The 17561-nt window shown below is 40.7% G+C and overlaps 1 protein-coding gene across 1 annotated transcript in view; it reads left to right on the top strand.

The window, feature by feature from the left end:
* LOC104998074 (chromosome unknown open reading frame, human C1orf21) overlaps nt 1-17561 on the top strand; it is a 157987-nt gene that overhangs the window by 114480 nt on the left and 25946 nt on the right. Inside the window, exon 3 of the mRNA XM_010853091.1 lies at nt 13133-13209. Within this exon, the coding sequence (XP_010851393.1) occupies nt 13133-13209 (77 nt within the window). The remainder of the gene's footprint in view (nt 1-13132; nt 13210-17561) is intronic.

Genomic DNA, 17561 nt, shown 5'->3' with positions numbered 1-17561 from the left:
GTTGAATCTCTTGAGAGTCCCTTGGACTGCAAGGAGATCCAACCAATCCATCCTAAAGGAGATCAGTCCCAGGTGTTCATTGGAAGGACTGATGCTAAAGCTGAAACTCCAATACTTTGGCCACCTCAAGCGAAGAGTTGACTCATTGGAAAAGATCCTGATGCTGGGAGGGATTGGGGGCAGGAGGAGAAGGGGACGACAGAGGATGAGATGGCTGGATGGCATCACCAACTCGATGGACGTGAGTCTGAGTGAACTCCGGGAGTTGGTGATGGACAGGGAGGCCTGGCATGCTGTGATTCATGGGGTCTCAAAGAGTCGGACACGACTGATGAACTGAACTGAACTGAACTGAAAGGGGCCATGAGTCAACAAAAGCAGCCTCCAGAAACTGGAAAGCAAATTCTCTCCTAGAGTCTCCAGAAGGAAAAAAGACTCAAATACCAATTTTAGACTTTGACTTCCAAATTTATATTTTATTGAATAGGTCTGTGGTAATTTGTTAAGCAGTGGTAGGAAATCTATATATATTTTGGTACCTTGAAACATGGCAGTGCTGTAATAAATACTTAAAAATGTTGAAGTGACTTTGAAATTGTGAAGTGGACAGAGACTAGAAGAATTTTGAAGAGCTAATAGAAGAAGCCTAGATTGCCTTGAACATCTAGCAGAAGTGTGGATATTAAAGACTGCTAGTGAGAGTTCAGAAGGAAATAAGGTATATATTATTTGAAACTGGAGAAAAGAAAACCACTGTTATATAGTAGTGAAAAGTTAGCTGAATTGTGTCCTACAGGAATGTGGCAAGCAGAATTTGTAAACAGTGAACTTGATTATTGAGCTGAGAAGATTTCCAAGCAGAGTGTTGAAGTCACATCCTGCTTTATTCTTGCTGCTTATAGTAAAATGGAAAAGAAAAGAGATAAATTGAGGAGAAAGCTGTTCCTTAATCAAAAAACCAAGATTTGATGATTTGGGAAATTGTCAGCCTATCCATATTGCAAAAGACACTAAAACTTGGAGATTCACTACCAGGAAAGCATGCTCTGGAAAGAAAGCCAAGAGTGTAACTGAACAATATTGTGCTCGTTTCTGGAAAGGATTAAAAAGTCAGAGTATTTAATCACACAGATGTCTCTTTGAATAGCCTTGGCATGTGATTTAGGCATGAATTCCCTCAGCCATCTCAGCCAAAGCCAGGAATAGAGGTGAGATTATCCAGGAAAGATCTGTGCAGGAACATCCTGCATTATGGAGTGAATACCATGATATACACAGGAGACCCATGAGGATCTCAAGGAGTTATACCAACAGAAATACTGCTTCTTTGAACTAAAATGAACAGAGAGTGAACTGAAAGAAGGTTGTTGCACTCCCAACCTTCTATAGGTAGGAAACAATCTGATAAGAAAAACTCAGCTGTAACCCTGTGCTCCCTTCAAGAAAAAAGGAAGGAAGACTACAAGCTAGGAGCCACAGGCCCAGAGGGCAAAGTCTTAAGCCACAGAGGATTATTCCAGTACTTTAAAACCTAATGGAGTTTGCACACATTTTGAAATTGCTTGGGACTGATGACTCCCTTTTCCCTTCCATTCTCTCCTTTTTTGAATGGGATCACCTATAGCTGTTATTTTATATAACTTGTTTCTAGTTCCACAGGTTCACAGATGGAAAGGAATTCTGCCATAGCATAGATGATACCCAGAGCCTCATTTGTATGTAATTTAGATAATTTAGGTAGTAAGATAATTACATAATGGAACTTTTAAGCTGATGAAATTTAAATGAGACTTGAATTGATACTGTAGAGAGTTGAGATTCAGGCACCATGGGATGAAGTGCGGGTATTTTGCATGTGGGATAGGTGTAAATCTTTGGGGCCCAAAGCGACACTGTGGTAGGCTAAACAAAGGCTCCTACAAAGGTGTCTGCATCCTAATCCATGGACCCTGTAAATATGTTACCTTCATGGGAAAGACGATTGAATTAAGAATCTTGACCTGGAAAAATTATCTTGAATTGTGTGAGTGGGTACGATATAATTACAAGGATCTTTGTAAGGGTGAGGAAGGAGAATCTGAGTTAGAAAAAGAAGGCTTAAGAAGTGGAGGTTGGAGAGGAGAGAAGATGGTAGACTGCTGCTTTGAAGATGGAGGGAGTGACCACGAGCCAAGGAATGTAGGTGAAATCTAGAAGCTGGAAAAGCAAAGGGAACAGGTTCTATCCTAGAGCCTAGGAAGGAAGGCAGCCCTGTAGACTGTTTTTAGACTTCTGCCCGCCAGAAATGTAAGATAATAAATTTGTGTTCTTTTAAGTCACTAATTTGTGTTCATTTGCTATAGCAACAGTAGGGAATTGATGCATCAGATTTTCTGGACACTGACAAATTTGGGATTAAAGAGAGTCGTGGGTATGTCAGCTAGATCAGGAATGCTGGAGTCTGATTTTTGGCTAGCTTATACACCACAGTGAATGCGAGAAAAAAGATCATGCCTCTAAGAAAAACTAGATCATTTAAGTTTTTGTTTTTAGCTTTGACATTTACAGTTTCTTAACTTAGTGAGGAAAACCTGTCAAGATTTTGGTTCATCACAGGCAAAGTTTAGCAATTCTGCACAAATGGTGGTTTTTTGTTAAAATATTAAAGATGTGATGGATGATATGTTTCTTTGTTCTAATATTTTGTTAACTTTGATGAAATATACTTTGAATTTTTTGCCTGTGTTTCTACCCACCATAAAAATCTGGCGAAAAAGATGTTTGTTTGTGGCTACTCAGCTCTTAAGTACCATCTTTTAGGGACCATAGTTATAATAGTTGGATTCTTAAAATCTTTGGTGTTTTTATCATGGATCACAATGGCTATGATTCACATCCCTATGTATTTTGTTGTATTTGATGATTGGAAAGGAGAAGTGAAAATAGAAAAGTTAAGGGGTGGGTGGGTGTGGGTGCAGTTTTCCGAGTGGGGAATAAACCACATATTTTTGCCTTTATCCTGTCTTACTGTGTCCAGGTGGCATTTAACATAATATGCTAATGTCAGCTAACCAGTTTCAGCTTTGTTTTGAAATCTAAACTTTGGCATTTTGGACCAACGTAAACTTTCAGTAACTTTTTTTTCATGTTGAGTAAAGTAAGATGCTTAATGGATTTACCCATCAGACTGTCTGGATAGGAAGATTGCAGTGATTAATGTTAGGTAGTTCTTGATAAAAAAAAAATAATAACTTTTTTAAAAATTAGCATTATGGTCACCATTAGGGCTATTTTTTTAAAAATTTTATTGAATATAATTGTTTTACAATGTTGTGTTAGTTTCTGCTTATAACGAAGTGAATCAGCTGTATATCCCTTCTCTCTTGGACCTCCCTCCCTCCCCCATCCCATGCCTCTGGGTCATCACAGAGCACCGAGCTGAGCTCCCTGTGCTGCGCAGCAACTCCCCACAAGCTTTCTATTTTACACATGGTAGTGTGTTTATGTCAGTGCTACTCTCCCAGTTCAGCTCACCCTCCACTCCCCTCCATGTCCACTTCTCTGTCCCCTGTGTCTGCGTCTGTGTTCCTGCCCTGCTAATCAGTTCATCGGTACCATTTTTCTAGATTCCACATACATGCATTTGTTTCTCTGACTTCACAACATTCCAGTTCTTCTCCTTCCAAGCACATAGTAGGACTGGACATTCTCCAGTCTCTTGAATTTCAGTGTGATCCTGTGACATACTTTGGTGGAGTAAATATGAACACTTAACTGGTGTTCACCTTTGTTCTCCCCTCCCCTGTCAGAAGGCAGTGGCACCCCGCTCCAGTACTCTTGCCTGGAAACTCCCATGGACGGAGGAGCCTGGCGGGCTGCAGTCCATGGGGTCGCTAAGAGTCAGACACGACTGAGCAACTTCACTTTCACTTTTTACTTTCATGCATTGGAGAAGGAAATGGCAACCCACTCCACTGTTCTTGCCTGGAGAATCCCAGGGACGGGTGAGCCTGGTGGGCTGCCATCTATGGGGTCACACAGAGTCAGACACAACTGAAGTGACTTAGCAGCGGCCACAGCAGCCCCTGTCATGTTGATTATGAGAGCACATGTGGACATGGGGCCTCCACTAGCCTGAGTCCCTGAGTGATTAGAATGAGCTGAGCCCCTCTGCCAGCTTGCACTGGATGTGCAGCAGGTGTAATTCATAAACTTGTATATTATTAAACTACTGATACAAGGAGGTGTTGTTTTACTGCAGCAAAACCTACCCTGTCCTAACTGAAACAAGCATCTAGGTCAAAAACTAAATATGGTCCACCCCTAAATTAGAAAAACCTGGAGATACATCATCTTGTTGAAAACATCCTTAACTTATAATTCTCAGTGTGATTTATAACAACATTATAGCTTGTTTCTTTTAATTCCTGACATAGTAACTGATGTGAAGAGCCAGCTCATTGGAAAAGACCCTCATGCTGGGAAAGATTGAAGGCAAAAGGAGAAGGGGGTGGCAGAGGATAAGATGGTTAGATAGCATCACCAATTCAATGGACATGAGTTTGAGCAAACTCTGGGAGATAGTGAAGGACAGGGAAGCCTTGCATGTTGCCATCCATGGGTTCACAAAGAGTCAGACAAGACTTAGTGAATGAACAACAAAATAGTAACTTAGTGACTTGGTTCTAGGTTTGTTGGTAAACAATGAAATCTGAGCAATTTCTTACAACTCTATTTACTTTTTAAAGATTGTTTTAAATGTTTCCATATACCTTGTGAAACAACTATGTGAAATATATTAGGTACTTTAAAACTGATTTGCTCCACTTAACATTTGATTGATATAAAATGAGCTCCATGGTAATATTTTAATTTATAGAAAAAGAATTTCCATAAATCTGAGACTTGCCATGCCAATTTTATCAGTATTAAGTAATTCTAACAAAATACTAATAATTCTAATAATCTCCATGGCCAAGTAATTTATTACATTGACCTCACCTAATTATGATACAGGTGGGCCCATGTCAACAGTTGCATTGGTTCACCTGGGCCTTGTCATTTGCTAACATCCAGAAATTCTGTTGGAATCAATGTGGCTCAGCTGATCATCATCACTAAGAAGATGGAAGATAAAATTCCTTTATATTTGAAGGAGGTGGTGTCCTGTCTCATGCTAATATCACTGAAGAAATCACACATAAAACATCAGATGAGGTTGTTTTCTCAAAGAGTATATCCTATAGGATACTCCCCCAAAGCTGGAATGATTCTTCATTAGTCACAGTTGAACGTGTTCTCATTTTTAAAATGTAGGTGTATCCCCCACCCCCACAAAAAGAACCCTCTGAATTCTTGTTAACGTATAGGGTTGACCAAAAAGTTCATTCATACATTTCTGCACCATCCTATGGACAAACCCGAACACATTTTTTGGCTAACCCAGTGTTTACCTTTTCTAGTTTTCAGGTACTTTCTGAAAAGCAGTGGTTGAAATGTATACACACACTGCGTCTGTGTAGAGAGAGAAACCCGCTGAGAGTTTACATATACTGCTTTTGTATCTTTTCTCTGTGGCAGCCCCTCATTAGCAGTCCCAGAAGCTAGTACTCCAACTTCCATTATTTTTCTCCAGCCCTTCAGCTTCCTCCATCTATCAGGAGGGCCATCTATCAGGCCCTTGGGATTTCTTTATAGACAGAATTTCCTGCTGTTGGGCCCAGAGAAAAGAAAATGAAATCCCTCCTCACACTTCCAACCCAGACCAACTCTGAAACTTCCCTGCAATCAGACTCAGGGATGACTCAGGCAAAGAAGTAACAGGAGCAAAGAAGCTCCTTCCTTTACCAGCAGGAAGCAGGGTGCTGTCTTCCACTGCCCAAAGGCATTGTGCTGCTTTCTTTAGAATTAAGGAGCTAAAGGTCGAGAGGATTTTTTAAAGAAGCTGTCCGTTTCTCTTGGTATTCTGGCTTTCCTTTTGGGAGATACCCGCCAGGGGTTGGGAGCATCAGGATAAATATATTTCGGTTTCAATTCAGTTTAGTCGCTCAGTCGTGTCCAACTCTTTGCGACCCCATGGACCACAGCACGCCAGGCCTCCCTGTCCATCACCAACTCCCGGAGTCCACTCAAACTCATGTCCATTGAGTTGGTGATGTCATCCAAACACCTCATCCTCTGTCATCCCCTTCTCCTCCTGCCTTTGATCTTTCCCAGCATCAGGGTCTTTTCAGATGAGTCAACTCTTCGCATCAGGTGGTCAAAGTATTGGAGTTTCAGCTTCAACATCAGTCCTTCCAATGAACACTCAGGACTGATCTCCTTTAGGATGGACTGGTTGGATCTCCTTGCAGTCCATATTTTGGTTTGACGGTCTCCAAGTAGGGCTTCCTAGGTGGCACAGTGGTAAAGAATCTGCCTGCTAATGCAGGAGATGCAGGTCACGTGGGTTCGATTCCTGGGTCAGAAAGGTCCCCTGGAGAAGGAAATGGCAAACCCACTCCAGTGTTCTTGCTGGAGAATTCCACAGACAGAGGAGCCTGGAGGGCCATAGACCATAGGATCACAAAGAGTCAGACATAGCTGAGCATGCCTGCACACAACGTGAGAGAAGCTAAGAAGAGAATGGTAAGTTTACCTAGACACTGACAAGTGTGTTCTGTTCATAAAGAAGTAAAATCATTCAAAGCAAAGGAGAAGTTGTTTGATTTGCTGTTTAAATAAACCTGTCACTACCTGATGTCAGTTTGCAAGCATTTTTGAGAAATGGATGCTTTTTTGCAGCATTAGTCGAAAGCCCCCAAATGGTAGAGTTCAAAGGATTGCTGCTCTGGGAGGCCTTGCTATTGACCCCTGAGGCAACCCTGCAGAAACCCAAGGCCCAGTTTGAAAACTGCTCTATGGAAGGCCAAGAGGGGGAATTCTAAGCACAGAAGTTTCTTTTCTCTGGAATACAAGTCCTCCAACTTTTTTGAGCTAACGATCATCTAGGATTCTTGTTTAAAATGCAAATTCCTGGATCCAATCCCAGAGAGGCACACTCAGGAGGTAGTGCATAGGGCCTGGAAATCTGTATTTTAACAAGCATCCCAAATGATTCTGGTACCAGTATTGATAGATTATAAAAACACAGCTCTACCAACTGCCTGCTGAAAGGAAAGAAAGAAAAGAAAGGGATTCCCTGGTGGCTCAGACAGTAAAGCATCTGCCTGCAATGCAGGAGATGCGGGTTTGATCCCTGGGTTGGGAAGATTCCCCTGGAGAAGGAAATGGCAACCCACTCCAGTACTCTTGCCTAGAAAATTCCATGGATGGAGGAGCCTGGTGGGCTATACAGTCCCTGGCATCGCAAACAGTTGGATACGACTGAGCAACTTGCCTGCTGAGGGCCCCTTTAATGGCTTCATCTTAATCCCACTTGGTCCCAGTTTATTTTAGGTACTTAGTTTATGAATGTCAAATGCCATTAAAATGGTTTTTTTCTTGCTACGGGAAGTAATATCTTAGTTGCCTCTTCCGTCATCTCCCAGTTTAACTCTCTGCTCCTGTTCCTGGAGCGCCCCTGAGGTGGCATGGCTCTCCGCCCTCCCTGTCGGATCTGCTCCACCTGAGACTCTGAGCCTCAGCCTTCCTCCAGCCGTTCTTGGTTTTGTTTGCTTGTTTCTTTCTTCAAAGGCAGATCTCTTTAAACCTCTCGTCCAACAAACAAACCCGAAGTGGAAGTTAAATGCAAATATAAAATGGACTTTTTAAAAGATGTATTTATTTATTTTTTGGCTGTGCTGGGTCTTCATTGCCGTCCACTGGCGTGGTAAGCAGGGGCTACTCTCTAGCTGCGGCGCGCAGGCTTCTCACTGCGGTCGTTTCTCTTGTTGCGGAGAATGAGGTCTAGGCACATGGGCTTCAGCAGTTGCAGCAGGCTCAGTAGTTGTGGCACAGGCCCCGTTACTCCGAAGCATATGAGATCCTCCCGGACCAGGAGTGGAACCAGTGTTTCCTGCACTGGCAGACGGATTCTTCACTCCTAGACCACCAGGGAAGCCCTAAAACGGACTTTTGGTGCAAATACAGCGAACATGTAAGCCCATAAATGTTGCAAGGTGTAGGTGTTCTGATAGATACAAAGAACAAATCCAAGTAAGTCACATTTGTAAAATAAATAAAGCCCACAATGAAACACCCACTTGAATGACTATAATCCAAAGGAATACCAAGTGTTGGTGGGGAGGTGGAGAAACTGGAACCATCATGTACTGTGGAAATGTAAAAACGGTGCAGTCATCTTGGAAAACAGTTTGCTAATATCTTAAATTGTCAAATATAAACTTACCATATAATCTAGCAATTCCACTCCTTGAAATCCACCCAAGAGAAATGAAAATATATGTCCACACAAAGACTGGTATATGAGTGTTCATAACAGCATTACTCATAATAACCACAAACTGGAACCAATCCATATGTTCATTAATTTTGCATGCATAAACAAAACACAGTATATCCATATGTTGGAGTATTAGCAATTAAAGTAAATGATATACTGAAATATGCCAAAGTATAAATGAACCTCAAGCATTACGCTAAGTGATAATGCCAGATGCAAAAGCTTATATATTATATGATTCCTTTTATATGAATCTAGACAAAGCAAATTTGTAGAGACAGAAAGTAGATCTGGGGTTGCTGAGAGCATAAATGTATGATGAAACTTTGGGGGCTGATAGAACTGTTCTAAAACTGAATTGTGGTGATAATTACACACCTCTATAAACTGACTAATTAAAGTGAAAATGTTAATCACTCAGTTGGGTCCGACTCTTTGCAACCCCATGGACTGTAGCCAGTCAAGCTTCTCTGTCCATGGAATTCTCCAGGCAAGAATCCTGGAGTGGGTAGCCATTCCATTCTCCAGGGAATCTTCCTGACACAGGGATGGAACCCAGGTCTCCTGATTGCAGGCAGATTCTTCACCATCTGAGCCACCAGGGTGGCTGATTTAGCCCCCACTAAATCATTTAATCATACATTTATGATGGGGAAATTTTATTGAATATAGATTTTATCTCAGTAAGGAAGGTAAGTATTTTTTCTTAAAGTATATACCATAATCAAATAATCAACAATTCTTTGCTATACAAAAGAAATAGAAAGACCCTATAGTTCAAGCATGGCCTGCAGACCCCTGGAGGTTCCTGAGACATTCTCAGGGAGTCTTCAAGGTCGTTTTCCTAATAATAAAGAAGCTATTTGCCTTTTTCACTCTATTGACATTTGCGCTGATGGGGCAAAAGCAGCGATGGGCAAAACTGCTTGTGCCTTAGCACAAATCCAGGCACATCTTATTAGTCATCATAGTAGTGCTATTATTTTTTTTATTGGAGCATAATTACTTTATACTGCTGTGTTAGTTACTGCTGTACAATGAAGTGAACTAGCTATATGTGTACATATCTCCCCTCTCTCTTGAACCTCCCTCTCGCCACCCTCCCTGCCACCCTTTTAGGTCATCACAGAGCACAGAGCTGAGCTCCCTGTGTGATAGAGCAGCTTCCGGCTGCTTTACACATGGTAGAGAATGTATGTCAATCCTTATCACCCAGTTCATCCCACCCCTCTTCCCCTCCTGTGTCCACATGGCCATTCTATGCATTTGCATCTCTATTCCTGCCCTGCAAATCGGTTCATCTGTACTGTTTTTTCAGATCCCACATGTATGTGTTAAAATGTGATATTTGTTTTTCTGTTGCTGACTGACTTCCCTCTATATGACAGACTCTAGGTCCATCCATATCTCTACCAATGACCATACTTCATTTCTTTTAGAAATGACTCAGTAGAAATTAATTTTATTAACTCTTATGCCTTAGATGCATATCTTTTTATTTTCGAATAAATAAGATGTTTATCTCAGGAAAAGCACTTCTGCAGTTGATTGAGCTGCAAGCTGAACGAGCTGTTGTTTTTTTGAGTCACCATCTCTACTGAAGAATACTGGATATTCAGACTTGGGTATCTGTCACACGTTTTCTCAGAAACGAATGAAGGGAGCCTGTTACTCCAAAGAAAACAATTGTGAGTTATCGTTGCTGCTTATCAAATTCAAATGTTCAACCAGAACTAGAAGGTTGGAGAACTTATGTCCACCACCATAAGCCTGACAGTTTTTGTCAAGATTTTTCTTGTGAGATTGATGCTGATTTTAACAAATGTGATTTTTTTTCACACTGTATAATGAAATGTATCAAAATTTGGAGAATATAGGTAAGGGGTCTCGATACTAAAAAGTTTGAGGGCTACCAACCTAGTGACTAATGGCATGAACCCTGGGCCCATTCTGCATAGAGTCAAATCCCAATGCTATTACTTGTTAGTTATAGAATCCCCGTAAGTGCTTCACCTCGCCGTATCTCAGCTTCCTCATCTATAAAATGGGGATAATAATGGTACGCATTGCAGAGAGGTGTGTGGGCATACAAATGAGTTAATATGTGTATACTTGTGAACATCAAAATGGGTTGATGTATGCAAACCAGTTAGGACCTGACTTATAGTAAATGCTCCATGATTTGTTATTATTGATTTCTTGATGGGTGGTAACTTGTAAAAAAAACAAATACATTATAAATACAAAATAGATATAAATCTCTATGTAAATATGTATATATATATACATATATATATATATATGTAACTGGGGATCTCCAGCTGCTTTGCCCCTCGCCCATGCCTCTGCCTCACCTTTGGTCTTCTCACTTCCTGGGAAGGCATGTCTACCTGATATCCTAAAGTATCTTTCCCATCTATTAAGTCTCTGTTATATTTGATGGGGATCCTTCTTTCTAGCAACCACATGATACATTTTTAAGGAAGATTTGGCAAGACGTATAATTATGGAGGGTAGTCTAATAAACTGAATAGAAATAGGATACAAGTATATGTCATTCTTAGAAGTCTCTTTCCTGCCTTAGCAGTGTTTAAAATTGTGATGCATCACTTAAGTTAAAAGAGTTTAGGAAATTATATGACTAGACAAAAAGTATAAGGTTCTGTCTGCCATATCAAATAGATATTTTTTTCAAACAGAAAAAAATCCATTTTCAGTGCTTAATCCAAGCAGACAGAAAGTTTAGGGAGAAAATGACTAATTTGGAGGGAACCGACATCTTCAGTTCTTCAGAGAGACTGCTGCTGCTGCTGCTGCTGCTGCTAAGTCACTTCAGTCATGTCCCACTCTGTGCGACCCCATAGACGGAAGCCCACCAGGCTCCCCTGTCCCTGGGATTCTCCAGGCAAGAACACTGGAGTGGGTTGCCATTTCCTTCTCCAATGCATGAAAGTGAAAAGTGAAAAAGAAGGCGCTCAGTTGTGTCCGACCCCTAGTGACCCCATGGACTACAGCCTACCAGGCTCCTCCATCCATGGGACTTATAGTTGAGCTATTTTTATCTCTATTTAAAAAAGTTAATTATGTGCTGACATCATTCATTTGTTCTACCAATATTTGGTGAATGCCTCCTATGAAGTGCCAGGCTCCTAACCAGGCCCATAAAGAAGAGTTGTGGGTCCCGCCCTCCTGGAGGTAGTGCATTCAAGTTTCCTAATTGCTCTCCCACTTTCTCTGTAAAAAAATAGATGGTTCATCTGTTGTTCTCTGACTGTATCAGCAGAGGGAATAGTATATATTTTATACTTTTCAAATGTTCATGAAAACGGTTTTGAGTTTAGTGTGAGGTAGAGAAGGTAGCTAGACTGCAAAAGGATTGTAATGATTTTTTCTTCTCCTGGAGGATCACAGGCAGAATTACCCTGTATTTTGGAGGACTGACATTATAAAGACACTCTGCTGTTTGATGGTGAATAGCAAACAGCCTAGCGTGCAAGTCACTGTAGTTTCTCTGATTGTACATTTCACATGTAGTTTTTCTTACATGGCTTGTGCTATCCTAGGGGAAGTAGGAACTCTTGAAAGAGCTCATTTGAGGACCATCTGTTCTGTGTGCCCTCCCACACCACTCTGCCTCTGGTGAGAATGGTGGGTTGGCCCACAGAACTTTTTACTCCTTGCCCTAGCCCAGGTCTTTGATTATTGCCACACCTCAGGTTACTTGAGTGTATGTAGTCACCTGTTAAATGGGTTTAACATTTCATTTTGGTGGGTATATTTAGAGAGCAAATTTTAAAGCCTTAAAAAATTTTTACTGGACTATAACTGCTTTACAATGCTGTGTTTCTGCCATATAACAATGTGAATCAGCCTTATGTATATATATATATCTCCCCTCCCTTCTGAGTCTCCCTCCCACCCCCACCATCTCACTCATCTAGGTCATCACAGAGCCCCCAGCTGAGCTTGCTATGCTATACAGTAGCCTCCCACTAACTATCTGTTTTACACAGGGTAGTGTATACAATATTTGTTTTTCTCTTTCTAGCTTACTTCCCTCTGTATAACAGGCTCTATGTTCATCCACATCACTGCAGAGCATAGTATTATTGAGATAGTGTGCTTGCTGATAATATTTGTATTTTAAGATTTGAAGGTATTCCTTTCCTATGTGGCTGGTTGACGGGGAATAAGAGATCAGATCAGGCTAAAAGCCAAAGTACTTCCGGAATACAGGCTAGGTTGAGTTTTATTAATTTAATTGAATTCAATCTCAATATTCATCATTCGTGGAAAATATTAGCTATTTTTCGTCATGTCCCTGTCGCTGCCAGGGCCTCGTGCAAACTCAGTAACTTCAATTGTCTTTCACAAACAAAATGCACAAAATACTTATCCTGAGCAAGCACCCAGTGACTGTGATTATACTACTGGTGCTTTTTTTCATACTAGGATCTTCTGATCTTTGATTCTCTTGCTATTTTTAGCAACTCCACCGAAAAATCAAATACTACTCACATGTAATTTTCTAAAAGGAGCCATTTTATAGCTGTTATAAAAGTTCATTCTTCTTTTCACGATAGTGTTCCCTGTTAAAATATCTGGCGGTTCTACCTGTTCTGTGTAACATCTTTAAGGACTTTTGTCTGCATGAGATAACCGGCCATAAAGGCTCCCAAACAAATTTCACATTTTGGTAATGAAAATTCATGCTCCTGTTTAATTGCTGATTCTTACCTTGTCTTTTCCATGTGTGTTTATGTGTTTCAGGAAAAAAGTGCCAGTTCAAATGTAAGACTTAAAACTAATAAAGAGATCCCAGGATTAGTTCATCAACCCAGAGCAAAGTAAGTTCCAGTTCCTATTTGCCTATTTTGTTTTGAGAGATAAAAACGTTTTTAGAGTGAGCTCCATTTTGCCTGCTAGATAACCAAGACTTAAGAAAAGGCCTCAGTAATTGAGACACATGATTTAGTCTAATGGAACATAACAGAGAGCCAAAGCAGACCCACAGTATATGACAGAGCTGACACTTCCCATCAGGTAGGAGACAATGACGGGAGTATCTTCATGACCGTGGGGTAGTGAAGAACTTTAAATAAGTCACAAAGGATACAAATTGTAAGAAAAATGATTAATTTTTATGACTATGATAAAATTAAGAACTTCTATTCCTCAAAATATACTGTAGGAGAGTAAAAGGCCACAAAGGGTGGAATATATTTATAAAACATATAATTAGCAATAGTGGATTCTTTAACAGCTGAGCCGCAAGGGAAGCCCAGGAATACTGGAGTGGGTTGTCATGCCCTCCTCCAGGAGATCTTCCCAACCCAGGGATTGAACCCAGATCTCCTGCATTGCAGGCCAGTTCTTTACTAACTGAGCCACCAGGGAAGCCCAAGAATACTGGAGTGGATAGCATGTCCCTTCTCCAGCAGATCTTCCTGACCCAGGAATCAAACCAGGGTCTCCTGCATTATAGATGGATTCTTTACCAACTGAGCTATCAGGGAAGCCCAGTTAGATTTCCAGGATATATAAATTAACTATGTGAGTCAATAAGTAAAAGATAGAACTTACAGGAAAATAGGCTAAAGACATAAAAGACCACTTGACTGAAGAGGAAAATGAATAGCTGATGTGTCAGGGAAAACTACCATGTCACACAAGATTGGCAAAAATATAGTAGTCTGTAGACAGAAAAAGTTTACCAGGCTGTGGGACAACCAGCACGCTTAACTCCTGGTGGTGGGAGTATAAGCTAGTACAATTACTTTGGAAAACACTTTGCATTATCTAGTAAAATTGTACCTGGGCATACGTGGCTGCCTAACAACTCCACTCTCAGGTATATACCCTAGAGAAACTCTTATGGAGGTGTGCCTGTAGGCATATTTTGAAATATCCATGGCAGCACTGTTTATATGAACTCTTAAAGTTCTTGAAAGGATGGGACTTCCCGGTGTCCCAGTGGTTAGGACTGCATTTCTACTGCAGCAGACACAGGTTTGATCCCTGGTGGAGGAATTAAGATCCCACATGCCATGCAGCACGGCCAAAAAAAAAAAAAAAACCTTTGTGATAAAACCCAAATGTCCATCAAACATAAAATGAATAACAGAAATGTAGTATAGTCTTATGATGGAAATACTACATATCACTGAAAATAAATGACCTATAGCTACATAGATCAAGATGGAGGGATCTCATGAAATGTCAGAGTGTGCCAGTAAAGTAAGTAGTAGAACCTGCTTATGTACAGTTTCATACATATAAAAATTCAAAAACAGGCAGAAGAAATATTTGTATATACATATATTAAACATATGTATATACACATATTGCTCAGTCAACTGAGCCACTCGTTTTTACGAGTGGCTCAGTTGGTAAAGAATTATCTGCCTGCAATGCGGGAGACCTGAGTTCAATCCAGGGGCTGGGAATAGCCCCTGGAGGAGGGCATGGCAACCCACTCCAGTATTCTTGCCTGGAGAATCCCCATGGACAGAGGAGCCTGGTGGGCTACAGTCCATGAGGTCGCAAAGGGTCAGACACGGTGAGCGATTGAACACAAATGATAAAACAATAAAGACAAACAAGGAAATGAAAAGGCATTAAATTCAGGATAGTGCTTCTTTCTCCTGGATAGAAGACAATGGAACCAAAGGTTCTATCTCTTAATCCAAGTTGTGGTTACATGCATGTTCCTTTAATTATTATTATTTAAAAATGTACAAATAGCATTGTTTCCTTTTCCATGTGTTAAATATTTCACAATTAAAATGTTAGAAAATAATGAGTAGTTTTCTATATTATTCTGAAGCTGAGTCTATCATTTCTGTGACTTTGAAACTGCCTGTCCTTTCTTCAAAAAGGCTATTATCCCAAAGGCTGCAAATCTCTTTTGTGCTGTTCTGCCTAACTATGAACAGATTCCCTAAGGGTGCTGATCACATGAGTGAATCTGATAGAGTCACTCCCACCCCCAATAAGTTTAATGAGGACATATTTGTAAATTAACATCGTAAGTGGAAAGAGTTGTGTTCTTTGATTCTTCCTGGGAAGGTGAGACAAAAATAACATCATCACTTTAACCTGGGTGACTGTCTGTAGAATTGCTGCAGCAATGGCCACTGTGAGATGGTGGTTAGGTCTCTTCAGGGGGCGGTCCATCAGCTCAGGGATTTAATTTCTTACTTCCAATGAAAACTGGACATTTTAAAATTCATTTATCATTTACAATGTCAGCCAATTTTTTTTTCCCAATAATGGGAATTTTTTCACCCTCAGGTAAGTGTTATACTATAATCACAACCTCCCTAATCAACTTCACTAGTAACCACTTTTATCTACACTAATTTTTTCTGCCTCTGGGGATAACAGATATCTGAAGATACTATCGAATCATCTTTTCATCAAGCTGTTATATGTGTACTATTTTTAAATGCTTCTCTTATCTCTGAGTTCTAAAAAAAGACTCTATTAAGAGAACTAAGGAGAGTTTCTTTTTTCCTTTAGAGCAAATACTTATTTACTTAATTTTTACACACTGAAATAGCATGCTTTGCAGTCTGGCATGTGCTAAAGCTTCCAGAGAAGTTGATTAAATTGGCTCTTTTGTTTACACTAAAATTATGAAGAGAATCCCATTTTTCACATAGCATAATGCCTGTGTGTCTGTGTTTAAAACTGAATCAGATCATTGGGTTTCCAGAATTCAACTAAGAAATCTTTCTGAAGGTCTGAGAGAAAGATTTACTTTTCCTACATACTGATACACAGGATTCAGGAAATTATTATTTATTATGCAGTTGTATGGGCTTCCCTGGTGGCTCAGATCGTAAAGAATGTGCCTGCAATGAGGGAGACCTGGGTTCGATCCCTGGGTTGGGAAGGTCCCCTGGAGGAAGGTATAGCAACCCACTCCAGTTCTTGCCTAGCGAATCCTTACGGACAAAGGAGCCTGGTGGGCTACAGGGTCACAAAGAGCTGGACACGACTGAGCGATGAAGCACAGCACATGCAGTTGTATAAAATGAGTTTGTTTCCCCCTTGAGTGGAGGGACAATCCCATACCTGCTAACAGTAGATTTATTAAGAATGAAGCTGAGTAGTGCTCACACCTTCGTTTGATGCGCCACGTAGAGAGCATTCTTAACTGCCTTTGTAATCTTGGTCCAGTGAACTAACGTCTTGGAACTTGCGTTTTCTCCAAGAAAAATAGAGGTGAAAAATCCTATCTTATAGGACTGGGGCTTAAGTGAAATAATGTATCCCTGGTGCTTATCAGAGTGTCTGACACTTGGTAAGAACGCCTTAGCAATTAGAAACAACCCCAAAAATGCCCTTTGATGGGAAATTGGGTAAAGGAACCGCACTGTATTCACACAGCGGAGTATTAGCAGCTAAAACGAATGCACTGCAGCAATACACAATCCTGGATACCCCCTAGCAGCATAGCTAGTTCTAGCAACTAGAACAAAGAGTGAGTCCTGAAACATTACACGGAGCATGATACACACTATAAAGTTAACAACAACCAAAATAGGGACTTCTCTGGGGGTCCAAAGGTTAAGAATCTGCCTTCCAATGCAAGAGAGACAGGTTCGATCCCTAGTCAGGGAACTAAGATCCTGCGTCCCTCAACTACTGAGCACACGGGCTCTAGAACCTGTATGTCACAGCCCACATGCTGCAATTGAGACCTGACACAGCCAAATAGATAAATTAATTTTTTTAATCTAAAATAAATCATCTGCTTTTTTTTTTTAATCATCTGCTTTTTAAGCACATAGAGAGATGGAGTAAAGGAAAGTGGGGACATGATGTTTGAGGTGGAGGAACACAGGCATGGGTGGGAAGTAACTAACCTCTAGGTTGTTGTTAAGATCCTAGCTTTGTTTTCTTTGTTTTGGTTTCATGGGTGCTTAATATTACTATTTTTTAAAAAATAATCAACTAAAGAAATGCAAGTCATGAACTACTAGCAACGGTGTGTCCTGCTGTGAGGGTTAGAGTTGCCCCACTTCCCTGAGGTTTCGTGCTCAGGTTGTGTAGACAATCTGAGTTCCTTCACCTTTGATCTTAAGCACGTGATAAGGACCCCTGAGCCTGTGTGTCCTCCTTCACAGGGATAGCAGACACACTTGCAGAGTCGCTTTTACTAGAGAATTCTTCTCTTGTCCATGCGATGCAC

Source organism: Bison bison, unplaced genomic scaffold, assembly GCF_000754665.1.
Source record: "Bison bison bison isolate TAMUID 2011002044 unplaced genomic scaffold, Bison_UMD1.0 scf7180017864322, whole genome shotgun sequence".
Classification (NCBI taxonomy): Eukaryota; Metazoa; Chordata; class Mammalia; order Artiodactyla; family Bovidae; genus Bison; species Bison bison.
This window is presented reverse-complemented; position numbering and strand designations above follow the sequence as displayed.